Source organism: Plutella xylostella, chromosome 27 (assembly GCF_932276165.1).
Source record: "Plutella xylostella chromosome 27, ilPluXylo3.1, whole genome shotgun sequence".
NCBI lineage: Eukaryota > Metazoa > Arthropoda > Insecta > Lepidoptera > Plutellidae > Plutella > Plutella xylostella.
The window spans coordinates 7,071,276-7,095,404 of NC_064007.1; the positions used below are offsets into that span (position 1 = coordinate 7,071,276).

The 24,129-nt window shown below is 41.0% G+C and overlaps 3 protein-coding genes and 1 long non-coding RNA gene across 4 annotated transcripts in view; 3 read left to right on the top strand and 1 right to left on the bottom strand.

Annotated features, from left to right (window-relative positions):
• The window catches only part of LOC125490748 (trypsin CFT-1-like), a 303,958-nt gene that overhangs the window by 4,854 nt on the left and 274,975 nt on the right, over positions 1–24,129 (bottom strand). The window lies entirely within an intron of this gene.
• Positions 1,974–2,281, top strand: LOC125490765. Its single transcript, XR_007267899.1, has 2 exons — positions 1,974–2,026; positions 2,174–2,281. It is a non-coding gene; the product is annotated as an uncharacterized LOC125490765 (long non-coding RNA).
• LOC125490741 lies at positions 13,490–24,055 on the top strand. The gene is made up of 2 exons (XM_048630981.1): positions 13,490–14,862; positions 22,700–24,055. The coding sequence occupies exons 1-2, from the start codon at positions 13,579–13,581 to the stop codon at positions 23,588–23,590; spliced, it is 2,175 nt and encodes a 724-aa protein (XP_048486938.1). The 5' UTR covers positions 13,490–13,578; the 3' UTR covers positions 23,591–24,055.
• LOC125490749 lies at positions 21,417–22,689 on the top strand. The gene has a single exon (XM_048631011.1). The coding sequence runs from the start codon at positions 21,436–21,438 to the stop codon at positions 22,414–22,416; it is 981 nt and encodes a 326-aa protein (XP_048486968.1). The 5' UTR covers positions 21,417–21,435; the 3' UTR covers positions 22,417–22,689.

A 24,129-nucleotide genomic window follows, 5' to 3' on the forward strand; every position in this document is an offset into this window, starting at 1 on the left:
ATTTGAAAACAAAACCAAGAACGATGTGTAATAACAGCTCTATACATATAATTCCACAGAACTGACTGACAAGAGAACTGAAGGACCTTTGACTAATTGGTGACAGCCACCGACATCCCAAATTGTTTTCGATTATGTACGTACATGATATTGACTCCTATTTCTTTCAAACAAGGTGCAAAATCTAAGTGCATTGTTTAAGGCTCTTACGATTAAATGATTCGGGTGTTTCCGGGAATACGACAGTTTGCAAAGATTTGCATGCGCATAATTAATATGGGAGAACTGTACCAACGTCTTGGCTCACGTCCCTGTTTGGTGTCGGTATTATAAAAAAATAACTTTTTCATTGCTCGCGTCGTCGACAGCTCCAAACTAAGCTTGCATACTATGTCGGTGGGTCTGGTAAAGAAGCAATACCGTATAAACTGAACTTAAATACGCCATGTAAGGGTATTTCTTGATGGTGGTGGGTCGTCCCCCGATGATCCTGTTGGCGGGGGGCGCGGGGGGCGCGGGGGGCGCGGGGGGCGCGGGGGGCTCTCTCACAGTCACGGTGTCCTCACAGCTCCCTGAAAACATAATCATATACCTACCTATACCTACGTAGTCCATAATTTTTATGAGAACTTCCTGTTCGCATAAAATTTATGGTTCGCATAGGGTAAAAATTGACATTCTTAAGGCAGGTAAGGTAATACATCTATAATGTTGAAGAAAAAATTTTCACACTTTTACTAGGGGTTGACTTGACTATACCCTGTTACATTTTTTCCCTTTAAAAAATGAAGGGACTAAATAAAATACCACATAGACACTTAGATATAGATATCTACCCAATTTTACTCTACCATACTTAACTACCGTAAATAATAAATCTTACCATAGTAAAATAGCACAGTCATAATTAGTAACTTCATGCTGAAAACCATCACTTTTCTGTTTATGTCCAGTCAAAAAGTAAGTATAAATTGCGATGGCCAAGCCATGGCCATCGCAATTTTATTTATTGTAGCTTTTTAAATTGTCTGCGGCGAAGCAATGAGGACGGATATAATAGTACAGTAAGGGGCAGAGAAACCTGACCCCCCTCAGAAGCATTGAGAGGGGGGTCAGGTTTCTCTGCATTTGACCGTACAAGGCGATAGTGGTAAATAATTATAGTAAAGGTGAAAATCTATGTACGTCTTGTCTATCCTTTTTAAGACACTGTATTGTATGTCCTACGCTACGTAAGTTGCTAGGTATTGTACATAAGTACTGAACTGACACAGATATATCGTCGAATATGCCAGTAGGTAAATATATATATTACTTTACCGTCTTGTTCGTATATTGTTAATCTAAGGTCTGTACAGTTAAATATGGGAAATTTTGTTACATTTTAAATAATCTTAACTTAATATTATAAATGCGAAATTACTGTGTCTGTCTGTTACTCTTTCACGCCAAAACTACTGAACGGATTTGAATGAAATTTAATATACATAATGTAACGTAGCGTTACCAAACGTCTTAAATCTAATCTAATTCTAGTACCTTATTATACCTATTCTAACTTATAATAAATCAAATCAAAATATATTGTGACACATAGGTTTAGGAAGTTATTAACAAAGTCCTCTAATTTTATTGCTACTATGGCCTGCCCTTGGGCATACAAAGTTATATAATTATAAAATACCTAAATCATGCAATCTAATTAATAATGGTTATGTCCTAAAATAAACTATAGTGCCACAATCTTATCTGTTCCGGTGGTCAAAATGTGTACTAACGAGACGTCATTGTCAAACGTCCTTTCATACTCTGTGCTTTATTTGAGTTGTCAATTTCTGCGAAGAGGCTGACGCTACGTTATTTAATTTGTTTTGTGATTTTCTGGGTGTAATAATGCCAAAAGCGCTGAAAAGTGATGCAAGAAAAGTAATACTAGATATATTGGCTTTTATGCAGGAAGAATAACGTATTCAGGCGCCTTTAATTCCGTTAGAAAAATTGGAAGAGCGAGTTGCAGCGGCTACAGGTTAGTGTTGCCAAATATGACGAATAATTTTACCCATATACTCACATGTAATTTTATTAATATTTTCCCGAGTGACCCGTACCCCAGCAGTGGGGACGGGATGGGTCGTGATGAAAGTATATAATCTTTATTTTTCTTTGATTACAGGTGTGAGTGAAGCTGCGTACCTATACCTTAGGCAGTATACCAAGAAGAATTTCTCGCACCTGCAGCGATTTTAGACGAAATAATGATGATTAATGACATCTTCTTCTTCCACTACGAGTATCAAGGGTTGGCTGGAAGAAATGGATTTTTGGCAATTAGCCATTGTACATTGTCTGAATTTCTTTGAATTTTATGCTCTTGTTTCTTGTTACTTAAGAAAATGAAAAAAATAAAGTGTTCATAAATAAATAAATAATAATTAAGTACAATAGTTTTCTATCTCGTTATTCCCACGACCCACAGATATTACATACCTATATCATTGTAAAATCTAGATTTAATGTCTTATATCAGAACATAATCAGAACTAATTTTGTTTCTGTTTGCCGATGGTCCCGGGTTCGATTCCCGGCTGGGGCAGATATTTGTTTAAACACAGATATTTGTTCTCAGGTCTTGGATGTGCCCGTAAAATGGCAATAGGCCCGCCCCCTATTACATTGGGACTAACATAACACTCTGGCGAAAAGTGGGTGCAGCAATGCACCTCTGCCTACCCCGCAAGAAAGTACATTAGTACAAGGCGTGAGTGCGTGTGTGTGTGTGTAATTTTGTTTCTGTTTGCCGTGGACAATTTTTTTATACAACAAATGTCGTTTGATATAATATTATATCCTCTTTCATTTACTATCGACCCTATATTTTGATTTATCTTTACTTATGAATGTATATTAGCAGAAATGAGTTGTCGTTTAAACCAGAAATAGGCAAAATTTAATCGATGGCATCACTGGATTCAATCACAGCGACGTCGCCACCGGAACAGATAAGATTGTGGCACTATATATGTCCAGAAACAATTACAAAATACCTACACTTAAAATCTAATTTGGCAACTCGGTTGAGACACAGACAATCTAAATTAACAGTTATAATTCTAAGTTACATAAATTTATTTTTGTTTATGTCCATGAAAAATTCGTGTACCGAATAATAATTATGTCCTCGAGACAAGGAATCACTTCAAGGTTTTTTAACCGACTTCAAAAAAAGGAGGAGGTTCTCAATTCGTCGGGATCTTTTTTTTTTTTTTTTATATATTTTTTTTTATGTATGTTCACCGATTACTCCGCCGTTTATGAACCGATTTTGAAAATTCTTTTTTTGTTGTATTGGGTTGAGCTTCCAGGTGGTCCCATTTTTTTTTCAGAATTTTAAGTTGGTGCCATATTTCTTCAGATTACTTTGTCACCGCACCAACATCAAAAAAGAACAGTTCCTGCTTAGGTATATTTGTACTGTCTCATACGAGTAGAATTTGTGTAAACCTTAAATTATTTCTTACATTTTTGTGGTTTTTTGAAGTCGGTTTTTTAATTTTTTTAATTAAATATATTTATTTCGTCAATTGTTCGAATCTGTTCTGGAAGGCTATTATAGATTTTTGGTGCCATTCCTAATATACTTTTATTGTAAAGAGCCGACTTTCTATGCTCTGCTGCCACACGGTTCTGACATCGGCGACTCTTAAACGACTTAAACTGATGTCTATTAAGTTTAACATACAACGCTACCTCATAGATATAAAGACAGGGTAATGTTAGAATTTTTAACTCTGCTAAGTGTTTTTTACAACTGTCTCTTGATTGAAGACGCTTAATAGCCCGTATACATTTTTTTGTGATTTAAATGCCAGTTCATTATCAGTTGAGTTTCCCCAAAATATAACACCGTATCTTAAACTGGATTCAACATAACCATAATAGGCATTCACACTATAGTGTCTTCATTTGAAACTTTCCTTAATAAGTATAGAGCACATGATTTTTTTTTTATTTTTTTACTTAAAATGTCTATTTGAAATTTGAAATTTAATTTATTGTCTATAGTATGTAGTCCTAAAAATGTTATTATGTCAGTTTCTGCTATTTTATTATTATTATATGTATTGTATATTAAGAGAATCAGGTACAGTTTTTGCCTAAAATTGATTATGTTTTTTTTTTCAAGATTAATAATAAGATTATTTGATGTCAGCCAATTAATTATATTTGATAGTGATTGATTTATTTCATATTCTTGCGTTTCTATATTATCTTCCATGAATACCGCCGTACAATGGAGTGGGATTTGAATGTCATTTATATACTCTAAGAATAAAAGGGGTCCCAAAACACTACCTTGTGGGACACCGAATACAATTTGGCGTTCTTCTGACTCGTAAATTATTTCCGTATTTGTATCTAAACATATTCTACTGACTTGCGTCACCTGCGATCGGTCACTGAGGTATGATTTTATTAGGTTAGATACATTCCCTCGAACTCCATATCGCTCTAATTTATCAATAAGTATGTCATGATCTACGAAGTCGAAGCTTTCTTCATATCCATGAATAGTGCAGTTATCGACTTGGTTTGGTCCATACGTGTTATAACTTTGTTGATGAAGTCAAAAATTGCCATATTTATGGTTTTACCTACTCTAAACCCCTTTTTCTCATCTGCTAGGATGTTATTAGATTCAAAGAAAACATATAAATTTTTATAAATAATCTTTACAAATATTTTGGAAAATACAGGGAGAAGGGCGACCGGTGTATAATAGTTCATATCTTCTTTATTATCCTTTTTGAACATGGGTTTTATGATTGTAGTTTTGAGCCCCATTGGAAATTTTCCCTCTACAATACATAAATTTATAATGTGACATAGCAAGTGGCATATTAGGTCTTAAGTGGCATACTTTACTACTTTAGTATTGATATTGTCATAACCCGTACTAGATGTTTTTTTTTTTTCCAACGGATTTGTTGGTTTCATATACCTACATTGAATTGTTATTTTTATTGGAGAGTGTTATTTTGTTTTTACTAGTATTTTCGTGTCGATTGATCGTATCAACATAGTGATTATTAAATGATTGTGAAATGTCTCTGGGTTGATTGATTACTTTATTATGTACCACTATTTGTTTTATTGATTCTTTCGGAAATATTGGTTTAGCGTTTTTTATTACTTTCCAGGTTGCTTTTGATATATTTTTTGATGATTGTAGTTGATTTATAGACATGATGCCATGTAGTGATCTAGTTCTGTTAAGATAAGTGATATTAAAAGTGTAGGTTCTAAAGTACGTTGTCACCGACAAACCGCTTCCAATAAATAAGTAGCGAATATATTCGTCCACTCGCGACGTCATCCTTTGTTCACCTTAGATCTAGACGCATTGATTTGCACGGCGTTCAGTCTCTCCTCACCGCTCTGGCAACTACCCGCTCATAATAAATCTCATACGTAGGTACCTACCTTGTCTGCGAGAACCTAACTCGTCAAATCTAGACTTTAATAATTCTTATTGTACTAATAAAGTGTTTATACGTTATTCCCATCTGGGTAAGTTGTGCAAACCTTCTTATGTTAGTAATTAGCTGTGTATCTCTTACACAGCTAATTACATCGCTGTGTACATCTTGGATTTTACTTAGATTAGATGTTACCTATTTGATTTAGCCATTTTCGATCAGTGCTTCAACCATAGCATGTATTCTTTTATGTGTTTAATTTGTAACTAGTTTTAAGTCATTCGTTCACTTTTTAAAAAAAAAACTTAGCATGCTGTCAACACACCATTAGGGTGCATTACTAGTTTTAAGCTTGAACTCATATATTTTTATTGCATGTTGTGTAATGTACCTGTTGTGTGATGCCAATAAATAAATAAATAAATATCATTGTGTTTTATGCTGTGCATTTTTAAATATAAAACCGTTGACCTTTTGTCATTGAAAATAATCGTTGGTTAAATTAGTGCCTTGCCTTTTGCTTATTACAGTGCTTGTTTTCTATTTCTTGTCAGAAAAAAACTGTCTGACTCTCTTACTATAGAATAGATTTGACATTTATTAGGTTTTGTATTTATTCCAGACAACTCTCTCTCTCTCTCTTTCAGGCTATGTGTCCCATATGGTGGTGGGGTCTGCCTTCCTCGTTTTCTCTCTCCGCTTCGCCCTGTCTCCAACGTCGTCTTCAGAGACTTGGCAGTGTCGTAGGTCTTTTTGCACTACGTCTATCCATCTGGTTTTAGGTCTTACTCGGGATCTCCGAACGTGGGCGAACAGGCGCAGTGCTTCGTTTCAAAATTTGTATGGCCTGTTTTCGCGAAAATAAAGAGGTTTTTGATAGTGTGACAAAATAACAAGAAAGTAGGGGAAGGTCTAAACTAAACAATATCATAATAGCCCGATTCATTGTGATTTTAGTTGCTTTCGAGTTATATTGAGGGGTGCAAGTTACTGAAACATATTTATACCTTCACTTTGTAACTGGAATGCCTGTTACTACTATTTTGGGTTTTGTGATTTTAAGTGCCAATTTCTCCATTGTCAGTTATCTAACCGACAGGGATTGATTTATAAATTAAATGTCATCTCCATATAAAATACATGACAGATGTGTCAAAAGTTAAATACTACTCCCTTGATATGCTCTAACCGAGAATGGAGAAATTGGCACTAGGGCCTTATTACACAAGAGAGATGCGAACGAGTTGACAGCGGGCGAGAGCTCAGCGAGTTGGCAACTTGTTCGCGGCGAACACATCATGTCTGGATACATTGTGAAACAGGCCCTTACTTTGGATACTTACCCCCTTATTCATAAAAAAGTTACTGAACGGATTAGCTATTGAACTGTTTTGTCACTCTCTGTCAAAGAACAAATTGTTCTCTGTCAGAGAGGGACAGAACAGTTCAATAGTTAATCCGTTCAGTAACTTTTTTATGAATAAGGGGGTTACTTTACAAAGACTGTTAAAATACTTAGTAGACAAAAGAACTAAAAATAATTGTAAATATGAAAAACTCTTCCTTCTTTGTAAAATATTATCAGTACATAGCAATGTCTAGTGTCGCGAATTTATCATCATAAAGTAGAGTCACTAACATGGGTAGATATAGGGTAATGTAGATATTTAATGTTTATGTTTAACATGATATTAGGTAGGTACTTACCATAACAAAATAAGAGCCACTTCATTGTTAAAAATGAACCCTTTTTCACTTGTTAGTTTCCTAGTGCTAGTGCGGAATGACATGGTCCGTGACCTTCGCGATAGTTTGATTCATGCATGGAAGTAATAAGTACTTAGTTTTCATCATCATCATCATCAGCCAATAATCATCCACTGCTGGACATCTCCCGAGGAGCGCCACAACACTCGGTCCTCGGCCTTCCTCATCCAACCACTACCGGCTACCCGCCTAAGGTCGTCAGTCCAGCGGGCAGAAGGGCGTCCCACGCTGCGTTTACCTGTTCGTGGTCTCCACTCGAGAACTCGTCTACTGTCATGATCGCTTCTTGTATTCTTGTATTCTCTGTGAGGGTGTCAGAACCTGCACCTGGCTCTCTCGAATGGAACCTTTGTGCATATCCCCAAGGTCTAAACTGCCTTCCTAAGCTTGAACCATTTCCCACCATGCTGGTCCACTGCGGGTTTGGTTCACTTATCTAGATGTGCTAAATCTTGATATGCAGGATTCCTCACGATGTTTTCCTTCACCGTAAGAGCGATGGTATATATCAAACTCATTGGTACATGTCAGCGCCGAGAGTTTCGAGATCGGGACACACGAATTCCGACTTTTTGACTCACGCAAACAGTCTATAATCGTGTGTTTATCTCCGATTTATAAACCTACAATAAATCCTTTGTATGCTCTATGTAGGTAATGTAGGTATATGGGGGTAGTTCTTTTGTCTGTACCTAACAATATACGAACAAGGTGGAGTGTCAGTTCCCACTTCTACCACTAAGCTCTTATTTTGAATTTGTTCGATTAGAGGATTTGTGTATTTATTCATTGGTACAATGATTGTAATTGGGTTGAACTTAAAATAATCGTTTTACATTAAGAAAATGCGGTCACTTTTTGCTTTGATTTTGTAAACACACCATCTCTTGTTCGTATATAATAATTGTATTTAAAATGAAAATGAAATGAAAAAAAATATGAAATGAAATATTTATATTAAGTAAAACTTATGAAATGAATTATCCAATAAAATATTGGTTGCAGTGTTTTGTATTGTTAATCTAAGGTGGTGTCGCCACCTATCTTTTAATATATTTACTTTCATAATTTTCGCAAGGTTTCGATCCTAAAATCCTTTTCCCTATTTCCGCTTATGTCGTGCACCGCAACGCTACGTGTGGCAACACTGTCTGCGCCACCCACAGACAATCAGTTCCGAAAACGAATTCATGGCCGCCGTCGCGCTAAGTTATTCGCGATTGAACTTATTTTCAAAATAGACGATTGGCTAGTTGCTAAAGTCTTCCGCTTCTTCTTTATTCGTGGTGAACCGCTAACCGAAGAATATCAGTGTGTGTGTTGAGTGCTGCAGTGCTTTGGATTGCTCTGATCTCTGATCGATCGAGCACGTGGCGCCAGGCGAGGGTCTGGAAGCCGGCCGCCTTTTCCTGGTCTCCTGAACTGCCTCCAGCGACCAGGTAGGTGCACGACACTTCATCAACCCTTTCCCTCGGTGAGACACCTTGCTGTAGTTTCTTATTTTTTTTCTATCGAAGGGACTCCGGCTTAGCGGCGTTACCATGTGGTCCTTCGACCCGCGATTACTATTTCCCCGCCCCTATTAGGTCACCTATTAGGAGAAAACCGCCCTTTTTAGCTTATTTCAAAGCCAAAAAGTGAACTTAAGCTAGTGCGCACGCGGCGCACTGCATAGGTTATTTACCTAACCGCTTTTTATCGACATACATTGTACGCTTTCCAAAAACGTAATAATCATATAATCATCTCGCTTCAAATACATATAAAGTATTATCCCGCTATTAGTAGTTAGGGCTACTGTACTTAAATAGGTCACGCATTTTTACGCTTGCTGCAATAATAGGCATAAGAAGGTAGACTCACATTCACTCGCCGCCGCGCCGGCGCGGCGCCATATTCAATCGCGTTATCAAGTTATCATTCCAATTGTACACCCACATTCCTGTGATTGTTTAATTTGTTTTTTTCATTTTATTTTCCGACTTCACGATGTCGAAAGCATCAAAACCGCATAATGAAAAAGATTCGGTGCAACATAATTATGAACTCGCGACACTGCAAGCAAAACGTAATGCTTTGTTCGAGTGTTTACAATACGCGTTTGATTTATCTACCGAAATAAATAAAGGGAACGAGGAGAGAGAAGCTTTTCTCGATGCGAGTATTAATGTAGATACAATTCGTTCAGATTTCCAAAAAGTGTTAGATCAGTACAACAGCTGTTTAATGTCCAATGACCCTACTGCCAAGCCAGATTATAAATCGCTAGTTTCTTTCGAACAGCTGTATTGTCGCGTAAAACGCTTGGTTGCGTCATGTACCGTAGTCACGAAAACTACCCAAAATAATGATTGTTTTCCTCAAAAAAGTAAAATTAATTTACCGCCCATCGAGTTGATGAGCTTTAATGGTGACATTCGCCTATGGCCACTATTTTATGCCAATTTTAAATCTACTATTCACGACAATAAGTCCCTCTCAGATCATGAGAAACTTCATTATTTGCTAGGTAAATTAACAGGCAAGGCCCAGGCCGCTTGTGCGGGCATTACGCCCTCCGCTGAAAATTATAAAACGTTATTTGATACCCTAGTAAATAGGTATGAAGATAAGCGCACGCTAGCAGCTACCTATTTACAACAATTAATGGAATTCAAACCGCTGTCGTCGATTTCTGCGAGTAATTTGGATTTCTTTAATGACCGATTTGTTAACGCAGTACGCGCCCTAAAGAATCTAAAGTTAACAGACTTACAAGACTTCATATTTTTGCAAACTGCCTTAACTAAATTAGATCCTGATACCGTGCGTACTTTTGAGAATAGTAATAATAATCAGTCTGAAATTCCAACCTTTGATAAGCTCGTTGAGTTCTTGGATAATCAAACTAAAATATTACAGCGCGCACCGACCACCGCGGCCGCCGGTGGTGGCGCTGCATCAGCATCACGATCGGCTGTTCGCCCTAGATCTAATAACAAAAACCCGCCGCCTCACTACAATGCGTACGTTAGTACCGTCGACTCTAATTCCGCTCACAAGTGCTTATGTACAAACATTGTACATCATCATTTGTTCAAATGTCCCGAATTCCATAAAATGTCTCCTCACGAGCGTTTTCAAGCCGCGAAGAATTTAAATGGCTGTATAAATTGCCTAAGTACGAAGCATAAGATTGCTTCCTGTCAGTCCGCTTCGGGATGCCGAGTGTGTAAACAAAAACACCACTCGCTATTACATTTTAATCGAGAGTCGAATCCGTCACCCGCTTTACAGAACTTAACCGGTTCTACCTTTTTTGGCATAAGATTTATTTGCCTAATCTCGTATTGCATAGTAACGTTTGGTCAAAGTCTCGTTACGCCGAAAATCGTATGGCATAAATCTCGTTTAGTAAAAAGTTATTTCGCATAACATTGTTTAGCCTAATAATGGTATGGCCAAATCTTGAATAGCCTAATAATGCTATGGCATAGGTTTATTAGGTTTATACAAAGTAATAATATTCGTTTGGCTTTAACTTTGACGGAGCGTCTCCCTACATAGTGCAAACTGGTGCCTTGTATTGTTTCCGCTGTTTGGAAAACGCTCCGCTCCGCTTCGCTGCGCTCCGCTTTGGTTTGGATGAACATGTGCACCTAACACGCTCCTCCTCGCTTTGCTCGTCGTCGCACCTATTTTTAGGTTTCGATCTCATGGGGTTTGTAATAATTATATTGGTCGTTAACTTTCGATTTTTTGATCATACAATATCGTGATTTTCGGGATGTAGGAGAAAAATACCACAATTTGTACATTTACTACATACTTAATATATTATTTATTAAGATAACATTACGAGAAACAAGATTATACATAGGTATAGACGAACATAAATTTGAGCAAACGAAACTTAGGTGTTTAAAGATTGTGCCTAAAGAGTTTTAGACGAAACGAGCCTTATGCCACATAAGTCTTGGCAAAGTGATGGTTCGGCCAAAAAAGTTTAGACCATACGAGTTATGCGAAATGAGTTTTGGTCAATAAAGATTATGCCAGATGAGCGGAACCCAACTTAACCACTGTGCCACCGCGCGCCGCGGTCATTGACTCGGTTGGTGGCGGCGGCGGCGGCGGTGCATCGCTTACGTCACAGCCAGCTGATGCGAAATCATCCGTTCCCGCGCAAGCGGACGTCGCGTTGTGTTCGACGTTCATTGCTGCTCCGCGTCCTTGCGTGCTTAATGCCGCTGCCGCTCAAAGTAGTACGCCGCAATGTAATACGCCTACTACTGTTTTGCTCGCTACCGCTATGGTAGCTACGTACGATAGTAAGGGTAATAAACAATAGGGAATATGCAAGTGGTTCAAATAAAGGTCAAATATTATTTATAATAAACTTTGTTGTTTCATAACTACGACTCCATCATTATTTTTGATTATAATTTATTTTTGAGCAACTAAATGAAGTTGAAAAGTACAAAAAAACTTCGGTAAATTCTAACTTCCGAGAAACGTCACCCATTTTCTTAGGGCGGATGTGACGTCATAATTCTTTATATATCAATCTCAGAATAATAACTTCTTTGCGTTTGCGTATAGTTAAATAAATGTCAAGTGTAAACAAAGAAATGTTAATGTCACCGAGTATTTGTGATGCTCGTTGTGATCAGATACGATGGATCACATAAAAATTCTTCCAATACGAGTAGATCCTAGCCTCCTATAACCTCTCCACTTCTTGTTTGATATGCTTGTTTGTTTGCAAAGTTTAGGACTTTTTATATTTTTTGTTGGTAGTGTATGGGCTGCCACTAGTTGTTCTATTGTAATGAGGCGTAAACAGCCATTCGCTAGTCAACGAGCCACTCAAATATGCTCCATATTGCAACACAATAAAATTAAATTTGTATTGTAAGTATTATGACATGAACATGACACAAGTTGCTCTTTCTACTTTTAGGTTATAATGGCAGTCGTTAGTATATTTTAAAAGTTGTTATTTTTTTCTAAATTAAGTTATGGAAGAATTCTCGTAATCAGAAGAACTGGACACATTAAATTTATTACGCAGTGTGAACGAGTAAACTGTGGCCAGCTGCAGAAAAGGACAGCAAAGACTATTGAAAAGTCGAGAGCCGTGTGCCCAAATATTAGGGAATATGCATATATTTTTATACTCTTATTCGATAGTTTAGATAAGGGGGTTTAGACCTTTGAGATATGCACAATGGTTCCATTCAAGAGAGCCAGGTGCAGGTTCTTACACCCCCACAGATAATAGAATAGAATGACCCACTAACCCTAGTCTCTCTTACTGAGAACCAAAGTTACAGTAAGTACTTAGACTTACATACAATACAAATATTACTATTATTAATAGCGTAATATTGTGTACAAAGTTCCTCTGGTTTGCGCGCTCCCATTTCAAAAGAGCTACTAGCAGCTATTTACGAGCTCCCATTACGAAACAGCCACTGGTCACACTTTATTACCATTACAAAACAGCCACTGATCACACTTTATACACTTCCTTTTTCGTTTGTTACCATGACAACATTGGTTTGTTGAAAATACAAAAGTACTCTGTGATTACTTGATTAGGTAAAAAATCTATGCCGACTGACGGGACTCATTATTCTGAGCCGTGAAGTTAAAAGATTATGACGTCACACCAGCCCGCCATCCTGACGGGAATTTCAAAGTGGTCGTGATGGTTGTAATTTTTTAACTTTCTTTATAATACCTTAAATTACTTATTTTGGCGTTGAATTTTTTTTTACTATAATGAAGTGATGTAAAACTGCGAAAATCCAATAAAAGTATTAAAAAAAATTACGCATATTCCCTATTTGTAAGGGTTTTGCCGGATTCTGCATCGCAAAGTCACTTCATTACCAGCGAATGTTGTGATCGTTTGGGGTTACGGCAGAATACCATTCAACGTACTACTGTGAGGGGCTTCGGGGGAACGGAGAGGGCATCCCACGGGACAGTAGACTTACAGTTTTTCTCGCGCTTTAATAATAACATAAAATACAAAATCAATTCTTTAGTTGTTGATAAGATTACTGACAACTTACCTACCGCTTATGTCGACTCCACCGCCCTGCCATATCTTAATAAAATAGCATTGGCAGACGACCATTTCGCTACGCCCAACAAAATCGATGTTTTGATTGGTGCTTCGCTGTTTCCGCATTTGATTCTTCCCGACGACGTGGTCTCCAGTGGACCATTGGGGCCGCCCGCTATTCATACAGTGCTAGGTTACGTACTCATGTGAGTCGTGCCTGCGCTCGCCGCCCGCCCAGCATGCGTGACGTCATGCTGCGCCATAGTGCCACAGCAGCCTATGGATCATTTAATTACCCGCTTCTGGGAACTGGAAGAAGTCCCCGGCTCGCCCGTTCAGCACCCCACGGATGTTGAATGTGAACATTTTTACCGCTCGACTACGGAACGTGACCCCGTGACCGGCCGTTACACTGTAGCTCTCCCGTTTGATAAAGACGTGTTTTTACTTGGGGACTCCTATAACATTGCTCGCAAACGTTTTTTGTGTTTGGAGAAGAAGCTCGAGGCTTCTCCCGAGCTTCGTGCCGCTTACGATGACGTCATTAAGGACTATATTTCCAAAGGTTATGTGGAGCCACTGACCGTTCCCCCGCAGGCGTCATCGGACGATTTGTCCCCGAGCTATATAATCCCGCACCATGGCGTCCTCCGCGAGGACAAGTCCACCACGAAGCTGCGCCCCGTGTTAGATGCAAGTTGCAAGACTTCATCCGGTGTCTCGCTAAACGAGGTGCTGCACAGTGGGCCAAATTTACAAGGGGACTTGTTTAAAATTATTTTAAATTTTCGCCTACACGCTGTAGCGATGACCGCTGATTGCAAACAGATGTTTCTACAGATTATGCTTCGCGAATCTGATAGACGCTATCAGAGAATTTTATATCGTTTTAATCCAAACGATCCTCTGGTTCTATATCAATTTAATAGAGTATGTTTCGGTTTAAAGTCAAGTCCCTTCCACGCGCTCCGCACTGTGCAGCAGCTCGTCGACGATGACGGCGCCGAGTATCCCCGCGCGGCGGAGATCGTCCCGTCCTGCCTGTATATGGACGATATCGCCTTTTCTGTTGATACAGAACAGGAGGCGGTGGACGCAGCAAAACAGCTGATTCAAATGTTCAAGGGTGCCCAGTGGGATCTTGTTAAATGGAACAGTAATTCACAATACGCACTCAATGAGTTGCCCGCTTCGCACAAGATACCTACTGAGGTTGAATTCGACAAGGCTACAGAGCATAAAATATTAGGACTCGGTTGGTCTACTGATAATGACGACTTTTATTTTAAAATCGACCCTCCTGATTTGGACTCAGTGTGTACCAAACGCACCATAATGTCAACGATCGCCCGACTTTGGGACAGAATGGGTTTCGTCGCGCCAACTGTATTGGTAGCTAAGTTATTAATTAAGAAACTATGGCAGCTGAAGGTGGATTGGGACGAAGTCCCGCCCGACCAGGTAGTAAGGCTTTGGCGACAATTTTGTCGCGAACTGCCGGCGCTTAATGAGATAAAAATCCCTCGTTGTCTCAGCGTCGCGACTGGTTGCGAGGTGACCTTGGTGTCTGCGCCCGCAAAGATAGCCTGTTTTAGTTAGTATATAAGATTTAAATTTGCAATGTATAAAGTTACCATGATCTATGATAGCGGGCCGATGCCCCCACCACTTCTCTCGAACATTCACCTTTGGGCTACCGAGCCACGCGCCTGTGTACAATTAACTAATTGTTGTAATCTATATTTGGCAAATAAGTACGATTTAAAGAAATTCGCATCTTTCATTTGCATCCTTTGTTCTCATCGCGAACAAGTTTGGCGACCGTCAGCAGCACCTGCATCTTCACGAAGGCGTTATAGAACTTGCCGGCCGCGGCGGCCATTACCGAAAACGAACGGCGCAAAAGGGCCATCGCCACGTGCCAAGCAAGCTCACATCTTGAAGATCATCCAGCCGCATCCAGAGTGCAGTACACGTGCACAACCTTTACGGAACCAGCGTGCTCAGCCAGCGTGCACAACCGTGCATAGCCAGCAGCCCGCATCCACGTGCATCTTCAGTGCGCATCCAGCCAGCATCCACGTGCATCTTCAGCGCGCATCCTGCGTGCATGTCCACGTGCATCCAGCGTGCGCATCGAGCGTGCATCCAGCGCGTCCAGCGCACCTAGTCAGAGCGTGCACAGCCAGTCCGCGTGGCGCATCCAGCCACGCCTCGAGTGGTGACAGCCAGAGGTGACACATTCCTCGACGGGAGTCTCCATCCAGCAAGTTCAGAGGTCCATGCCCGGTGCCTGGGCAGTGCCAGCGCCAGCTACCGCCTTGCCGTCAAGTGAGCCCGTTCCTATTCCTATTACCTACCTAGCCCTTGATTTGTGAGTTCAGTGAGTCTAACTCTTTAATTAGCAGTGCCTATTTTGTGCTACTATTGGTGTACCCACCTACTTATAAGTAGAAAGGCCTATGTCCCCAGCTTTGTAAGTGGATTTACGCTTCGAATTAGCACGCCTATGCAAGCTTATTATGCAATTTCCTCACCCTAATTAATGGACAACATTTCATTTTCTTTACCCTATATTTTTATTAGCTATTCGGAAAGTTTATAGAAAATTAGTGGACCCGTATTTTTTTATTTTGTATATACATTAATTTTTGCATGTTATTTTTAACTTTAAAGTTAATTATTTTAAAACCGGAAGTGACGTTACATATTAGGCTCAATTTTTATTTTTGTCTATTGCCTGAGTCTCGAAAAAAACATAAATGACACTGACAAGTGACATTTAAACTTTGTTTACATGCCTACCAACAAATGGGTCATTTTCAAGTGACATTGATATTTCTGATGATGGAAAGTAGGTACTTATCATGTAAAAAAATAAGCAGAAGCATTTTTTCAACTGTGTAGGCGGTGGCATGCTCTGGGACATATTATATAGAGGTCATCTCTTAATAATAAATAAAAAAAATAGTCAGAAAGTGTCAGAACAGAATTAATGAAAATGACCCAAATAAACAACAACGTCACGATAAAACGTCAACGTCAATCAAAAATGAAAGTGACAGTTACTTTGTTTTTAAATCTATGGGCTTTGATCATCAAAATGCATCGCACCTGATGCATGACGTCATCAGCACTTTTTTACTATTTTATGATTTTCTCGAAAATGATACATCCAAAAAATACAAAAACATTTTTTTTGTGCCCTTTAGAGCTAAATCTCGAAATGGTTTTCGATTTATAGCAGCTTTAGTTTTTTGAAATGTTGTCCATTCACTTGGCTAGTGATTTGTTTTCATGGTTTCATTCATGAACATTTAATTCATAATAATCTCATTCCTCAATCGATCCTGATGCATGACGTCATCAGCACTTTTTTACTATTTTATGATTTTCTCGAAAATGATACATCCAAAAAATACAAAAACATTTTTTTTGTGCCCTTTAGAGCTAAATCTCGAAATGGTTTTCGATTTATAGCAGCTTTAGTTTTTTGAAATGTTGTCCATTCACTTGGCTAGTGATTTGTTTTCATGGTTTCATTCATGAACATTTAATTCATAATAATCTCATTCCTCAATCGAAAATGATAGTTGGTATCGGCGCTACTTCACTAAAATTAAATCCAAAACGCTGTGTTCTTCGTATCGATTCGAAGCATAGCAATTTCAACAAAACATTGTCCTGTTTTGTGCTGCCGACTATCTCTGGCCAAATACCTAGAGCTTCCTTTCAAAAAGAGGGCTTTAACTTATCTGGTTTTTTATTGGCAGATCCTGATTTCAATCAATCCTCCACAGTCGACATGCTTCTGGGGGCAGATATTTTTTGGGATCTGATAGGATCAGAGCAGCACTCTTTAGGAGATAATAATCCGATACTTCGTAGCTCAAAACTAGGTTGGTTGGTAGGTGGTCAAATTTTTGCTGTAGCTGACAAAACGCAGGCTTACTGCAACTTTTCTCAGAGTGAAGGTCTTGCAGAGCTCAATAATGACCTAAAAAGATTTTGGGAATTAGAGAAGGTTCCGAGTAAATCTTTACTTTCAGAAGAAGAAGCGCTGTGTGAGCAGCACTTTGTGGAGCACACAAACCGTGGTAAAGATGGTCGATTTTCTGTCAAACTTCCACTGCGTGATGATAGAGAATGTTAAGGAGATTCATTTCGCTTGGCCAAAAACAGATTTATGAACCTAGAGTCTCGTTTTAAACGGCAGCCCCTACTCAAGGAACTGTACTGCGATTTTATACGCGAATATGCCGATTTAGGGCATTTGTCAGAGCATGTCGAGACAGAGAGTCTTTCGACAAAGATAAAATATTATCTTCCCCATCATCCAGTGTTAAAGGTGTAACGAGCCGTTACAAACCAACCGTCCAACACACCTACCCTCACACCGCAGCCACAAGAGCGCCCAGCGTGTGCGAGACGAGGCGGGGCACCACACAGACGACTCCGGAGAATACAAGGGGCGCGGGGCGACCCGCCTATAAATAGCCGCCGGACCGCCGCTAGAGCACCATTCGCCACCTCCTGCTCCGACGAGTGATCATTCCGTTCCCGAGATCCCTCCCCGCACCCATATCTATTCAAGTAATCTATTCACGCACACTAATCTCACAACACCGGCTTCCCCGCGAGGTAGGTTGCCCAACAGATCGAGGTTTCCCGGATATACGGATGCCTGGGGTGCCTAGTTTAAAGCATCAGTATACCGGACTATACCCGACACGGTGGGCTGCCTAATTAGCGGACCGAGGTTCCCCGGATACGTACATGGATGCCTGGGTTGCCTAGTTTAAAGCATCCGTGTAAGTACCGAACTACACAATCACCGAACACACACCGGCCTTCAGCCACATTCTTGTCGACACAAATACACTCCACAAACCCTGGAACAAATCCACACGCACCACCGGTATTCGCCCGACCTCCTGTACCCTGTATCCTTCCCCTTATTAAGATAGAAACATCCGCGTAGGCCCCTTCAGGGCCCGACCAATATAAATATCAATAACCGTGATAAGTATTTGTGCATTTGTGTAGTGTGTTAATATTAAGTACGTAAGCTGTGAGTACCCTAGATATATAAGTTAACCTGGTTGTAAATAAAGCGGGTCCAGTGCCGCCTTAATTGTGTTACACTATTTAATCGGTATTATTAATTATCACCCCGTACACCTATCGAGGTTATTTCCCTCCTGGGGCCTCAGGATCAAGATCAGGATAGTTAGGACCGCTTCACGGTCATTGTAGATCCCCCAGGTGACCGGGCACTCCTTCAGAGGCCCGTCATCAAGTTGAGCTAGCCCAAGACCGCTTCCCGGTGTACATTAATTGAGAGTTATTAGGTAGGTACCAACCCTAAGCACTAGGAACGTTAGTCATAAGGGTAAGTATCACATTACAATATAGCACCAAACCCCTACTCTCGGGGGAGGCCAGGCAGGTCGATTCACCCAGGGGTCGCTCCCCGGTGATCCAGACCAGCTCCAGCTGAGCTGCTACATTACAAAGGAGAGCAGTGAGTCTACTAAATGCCGCGTTGTTTTTGACGCCAGCGCTCGCTCCACATCCGGCTTCTCCATGAACCACATACAAATGACGGGGCCTACTATTCAAGACTCACTTTTTAATATTTTGATACGTTTTCGTACTCATAAATATGTTCTTTCAGGCGACATCGAAAAGATGTACCGACAGATTATGGTCGATGAACACGATCGTAATCTTCAGTTAATACTGTGGCGAGAGAACGAGTCCTTGCCTCTTCGTACTCTACGTTTGAACACTGTCACATATGGATTTTCAAGCGCTAGCTTTCTTAGCACGCGTTGTCTGTGGCAATTAGGTGATGAATGTGAGGACGTTCTCACCAAAGATACTATACAAAAGGATTTTTACGTGGACGATTTGCTCACGGGAGCGCAGTCCGAAGCTGAGTTGCTCCACGTTCAGCAATCCATAAACAAGGCCCTATCTAAAGGCGGCTTTCACTTAAGAAAATTTAGATCCAATATGCCGTCTTTACCTTCTCAGGGTGATGATAATAATGGCGATGCACTTGTTTTCAGCAACGCCACCAGTATATTAGGCATTGGTTGGACCCCTACCTCGGACAGTCTCCATTTTCCCATAAGTCCATTTTCAGGCACTTCCTTCACAAAGAGAACTATTTTATCCTCGACTTTTCAGATTTTCGATCCGTTGGGTTTGCTGTCTCTTTGTACTATTCGGCCGAAAATTTTCATTCAAGACTTGTGGGCTAACAAGCTGGGTTGGGACGACCCCATTCCGGAAGTAATTAGAATGGAGTGGCTAAAATTTGTGGAAGGTCTGGACAGCATTGCAGCGTTGCGATTAAATAGGTGCGTTTTAGTAGATGATCCCACTTATATCGAAATGCATTGTTTTTGTGACTCTTCTGAAAGGGCGTTTGGAAGCTGTATTTATTTTTATTTATTTATTTATTTAAACCATAACTACGCTACTCTTACAGCTAAACCAATACAGTAGTGTAGATAAATAATATTAACAATTTAAGTTACAACTTAGAACATATCCTAATAACAATTAAAACAAAACAGACTATAAATTATAAATAACAAATTACATATAATGCCGTTCGTGTGAATTCACTCAGCGAGCAGTGGAAGAGGTCTACGTGATCGTGGATCCTATTGAGCAACCCCATCGCTCGCGTCAATGGAGCCTTCTGTTGGAGATTAGTCCTTCCGCTGTCAACGAGGAACAGTCGGCCCTCGCGCTTCCGGAGTGAGTCATTGGGCACCCGCAGTTGGAACCTCATGAGCAATACCATGTTATCAGCCTTACCTCGCCACACTCGAAACAAGTAGGATACCAGAGATAGTTCCCGCCTAACTCTTAACTGGTTATACCCCACCATACCCAGGACAAACAAAGTGGGGTACATCAACGGGTACTTAGGATACACCCCATGGAGTTTCATGTAGAGAAATCTAGTAAATTTATTTTGGATTTTCTCTAGCATGAGATTATATTTTGCTTCATGGGGTGCCCAGACCACTGCATTACACTCTAGTTTGCTGCGGACCAACGCATTGTACAGTGTATTTGAATGACCAATGTATTTGAAATCTTCTAATGCTCTAGGACAGGTAAAGGTGAGTCTTCTTTGTGCCAAATCCCGCGTAGCACCTGTTAAGGCTACTACCATACCACGCTTAGAGTTGTGCGCTGCTCTGCTCGGCGCACAATTAGCCTCAGAAGTCACCCAAGCTTTAAAATTTGTAATCAACCGTCATATATTTTGGTCGGATTCTAAAGTAGTGTTGTGTTGGCTTCGGAATACCAAAAAATTAAAGACATTTGTTGCCAATAGAGTGGCAGCCATCACTGACCTTACTGAAAAGGCCCTCTGGCTCTATGTTCCAACATCGCAAAATCCCGCTGACCTCGTATCGCGAGGTGTTGATCCACAGCTCGTACCTGATCTAACTATTTGGTGGGAGGGCGCTCCTTTCTTACAGTTAGAAGAATCTTCTTGGCCATCCTCGGTGGAGGATTCGCATGATGTTGCAGACTTGCCGGAGGTCAAAGCTCATTCCGCTTTGGTGGGGGAAGCTCCTCTCAATCTTTCACGGATCTCAAGGTTAAAAATAGCACAGCGTGCATACGCTCGTGTTCTAAGATGGTTTCACAATGCGAAGTCAGTAAACAAAAATAATAAAATTCCACTATCAGAACCTCTAAATGCATCTGAACTTGATAATGCACTTATTGTTTTAGTGAAACAGTCACAAAATTCTTGGTTTAAAAAGGAAATGAGCATGTTGTTGCAAAACAAGCCACTTAAGTCAAACTCAAATATTGCCTCACTCAATCCTTTCATTGATTCTAAAGGTATACTACGGGTAGGTGGACGCATTGGTGACTCCAATTATGATTATGATAAACGACACCCAATACTTTTGCATGGTAGTTGTCGCTTAACTCAGCTCCTCTTTCAGCAAGAACATTTCCGTCTCATGCATGCCGGGCCACAGCTTCTTCTGACATCTATAAGAGATCGATTTTGGCCTATAGATGGGCGAAATCTGGCCCGCAGCACTGCGCGTAAATGTTTTTTTATGTAGTAGATTTAGAGGCAAGCCTATGACAAACATAATGGGAAACCTACCAGTAGAGCGTGTTATGCCAGATTTTCCATTTGCTACTGTCGGTACTGACTTTGCCGGTCCTTTCCTTATCACCGACCGAAAAGGAAAGGGATGTAAAATTACGAAGTGCTATCTTTGCATCTTCATTTGTTTCAATTATAAATGCATACACTTGGAGGCGGTTAGTGAACTCTCCAAGGATGCTTTTATTTTAGCGCTTAAGCGCTTCATTGCACGTAGAGGTCTGCCTAAATTAATTAGCTGTGATAATGGTGGAAATTTTGTAGCCGCGGCCCGCGAAATTAAAGATTTTTTGAACTCGAAAGAGAACACTAATGCCGTTCTAGATTTCTCAGCTCAGCAAGGTCTAGAATTTAAATTTACACCAGCATACGCCCCTAATTTTGGAGGATACCATGAGGCTGGGGTCAAGTCAGCCAAATTTCATTTGCGTAGGATATTAGGGAACGCACATTTGACCTTTGAAGAGTTGAGCTCACTGTTCGCACAAATCGAGGCCATCCTTAACAGCCGTCCCCTCTGCCCTCTCAGTCCTTCCCCTGATGACCTACAGCCCCTCACACCGGGACACTTTTTGATTGGCAGGCCACTCACTGCACTGCCCGCACCAACGCTGACGGACTGCAACACCAATCGCTTGGATCGCTACCAGCGCCTCGAACAAGTTCGGCAGCACTTCTGGCGTCGCTGGTCCAACGAATACGTCGGAGAACTGCAGCAACGTACCAAGTGGCGGGTCAGGTGCACGGACCTTAAGACTGACGACATGGTGCTGCTGAAAGACGACAGCGCCCCCCCTCTCTGCTGGCGCCTCGGCAGAGTGGTCAAGTTGTTCCCGGGAACCGACGGAGTTCCGCGCGTCGCTGACGTGTCTACCTCGCGTGGCGTGGTGCGCCGCGCTCTCAATCGCATCTGCCTACTGCCTATGCCGGTGGCGGACGACAACAAAACTTGAAAGGTTGCAATACCTTTCAATGGCCCGGAGGATGTCTGCGCCCGCAAAGATAGCCTGTTTTAGTTAGTATATAAGATTCAAATTTGCAATGTATAAAGTTACCATGATCTATGATAGCGGGCCGATGCCCCCACCACTTCTCTCGAACATTCACCTTTGGGCTACCGAGCCACGCGCCTGTGTACAATTAACTAATTGTTGTAATCTATATTTGGCAAATAAGTACGATTTAAAGAAATTCGCATCTTTCATTTGCATCCTTTGTTCTCATCGCGAACACTTGGTAGGGTTCGCAGATGCTAGTGAGCAGGCGCAAGGCGGCGTTGTGTACGTGCACGTCGCTTCTCCGTCGGGTAATGTGGTCCGCCTTCTCTGCGCGAAGTCCAAGATAGCACCCACCCCGCCCCATACGATTGCTCGTATGGAGCTTTGCGCAGTTCTTTTACTGTCGAAATTATTACGCTCAGTACTTGAAACGTATAATTCCCGCATTCCAATTAGGGTCCGCGCCTACACAGATTCCAAGGTTGCGCTTTATTGGATAAAAAATTCGCCTCACCGTTGGCAAACATTTGTTGCCAACCGTGTCATTAAAATAAATGAAAATGTATCCGCTGAAAACTTTCATCACGTCGCGGGGACAGACAACCCGGCCGACTGCCTGTCACGCGGCGTCGACCCCTCTAAACTGAAAGCCCATCCGCTGTGGTTTAACGGGCCGTCCTGGCTAGCATCGAATGCTTCACAGTGGCCTTCCTTTGATGAAGTTAACGATTCCACTTTAGACGTCGTTCCCGAGCAAAGGAACCTAGTTCACGCTGTTTTGACACCTGCTGACGAGTGTAGTATTTACCCCGCTGCTTCTCGTTCCTCGTCATGGACCAAACTCCTGCGAATAATCGTTTATATATGTAGGGTTTTAAAACTATTACCACGCCGCGAACCTACGTGTATTACCGCTACTGACTTGGAGTACGCAGAAACAAAATTGCTGCAAATACTCCAAAACAAACATTTTAAAGATGATAACGCGCCTCCGCTTTCGTGGCCATTGGCGATTGTCGACAAAGTTCATCCTTCAAGGGATGGAGTAACGCGGGTAGTTACTGTAAGGACTGCTAGGGGCACATACGCTCGCCCGGTTGTACGTTTATGTCCGCTCCCGTCACAATAAACAATACATTAGTATCTACCGCTGTAGTTTATAATTAGTTTTAGTTACCGCATTAGCTAGGCTATAATTTTGTCTCGTTTCACTTATGAATGTTTTTAAAGGTGACCCTTTAAGGGGGGAGGAAATGGTGTCGCCACCTATCTTTTAATATATTTACTTTCATAATTTTCGCAAGGTTTCGATCCTAAAATCCTTTTCCCTATTTCCGCTTATGTCGTGCACCGCAACGCTACGTGTGGCAACACTGTCTGCGCCACCCACAGACAATCAGTTCCGAAAACGAATTCATGGCCGCCGTCGCGCTAAGTTATTCGCGATTGAACTTATTTTCAAAATAGACGATTGGCTAGTTGCTAAAGTCTTCCGCTTCTTCTTTATTCGTGGTGAACCGCTAACCGAAGAATATCAGTGTGTGTGTTGAGTGCTGCAGTGCTTTGGATTGCTCTGATCTCTGATCGATCGAGCACGTGGTGCCAGGCGAGGGTCTGGAAGCCGGCCGCCTTTTCCTGGTCTCCTGAACTGCCTCCAGCGACCAGGTA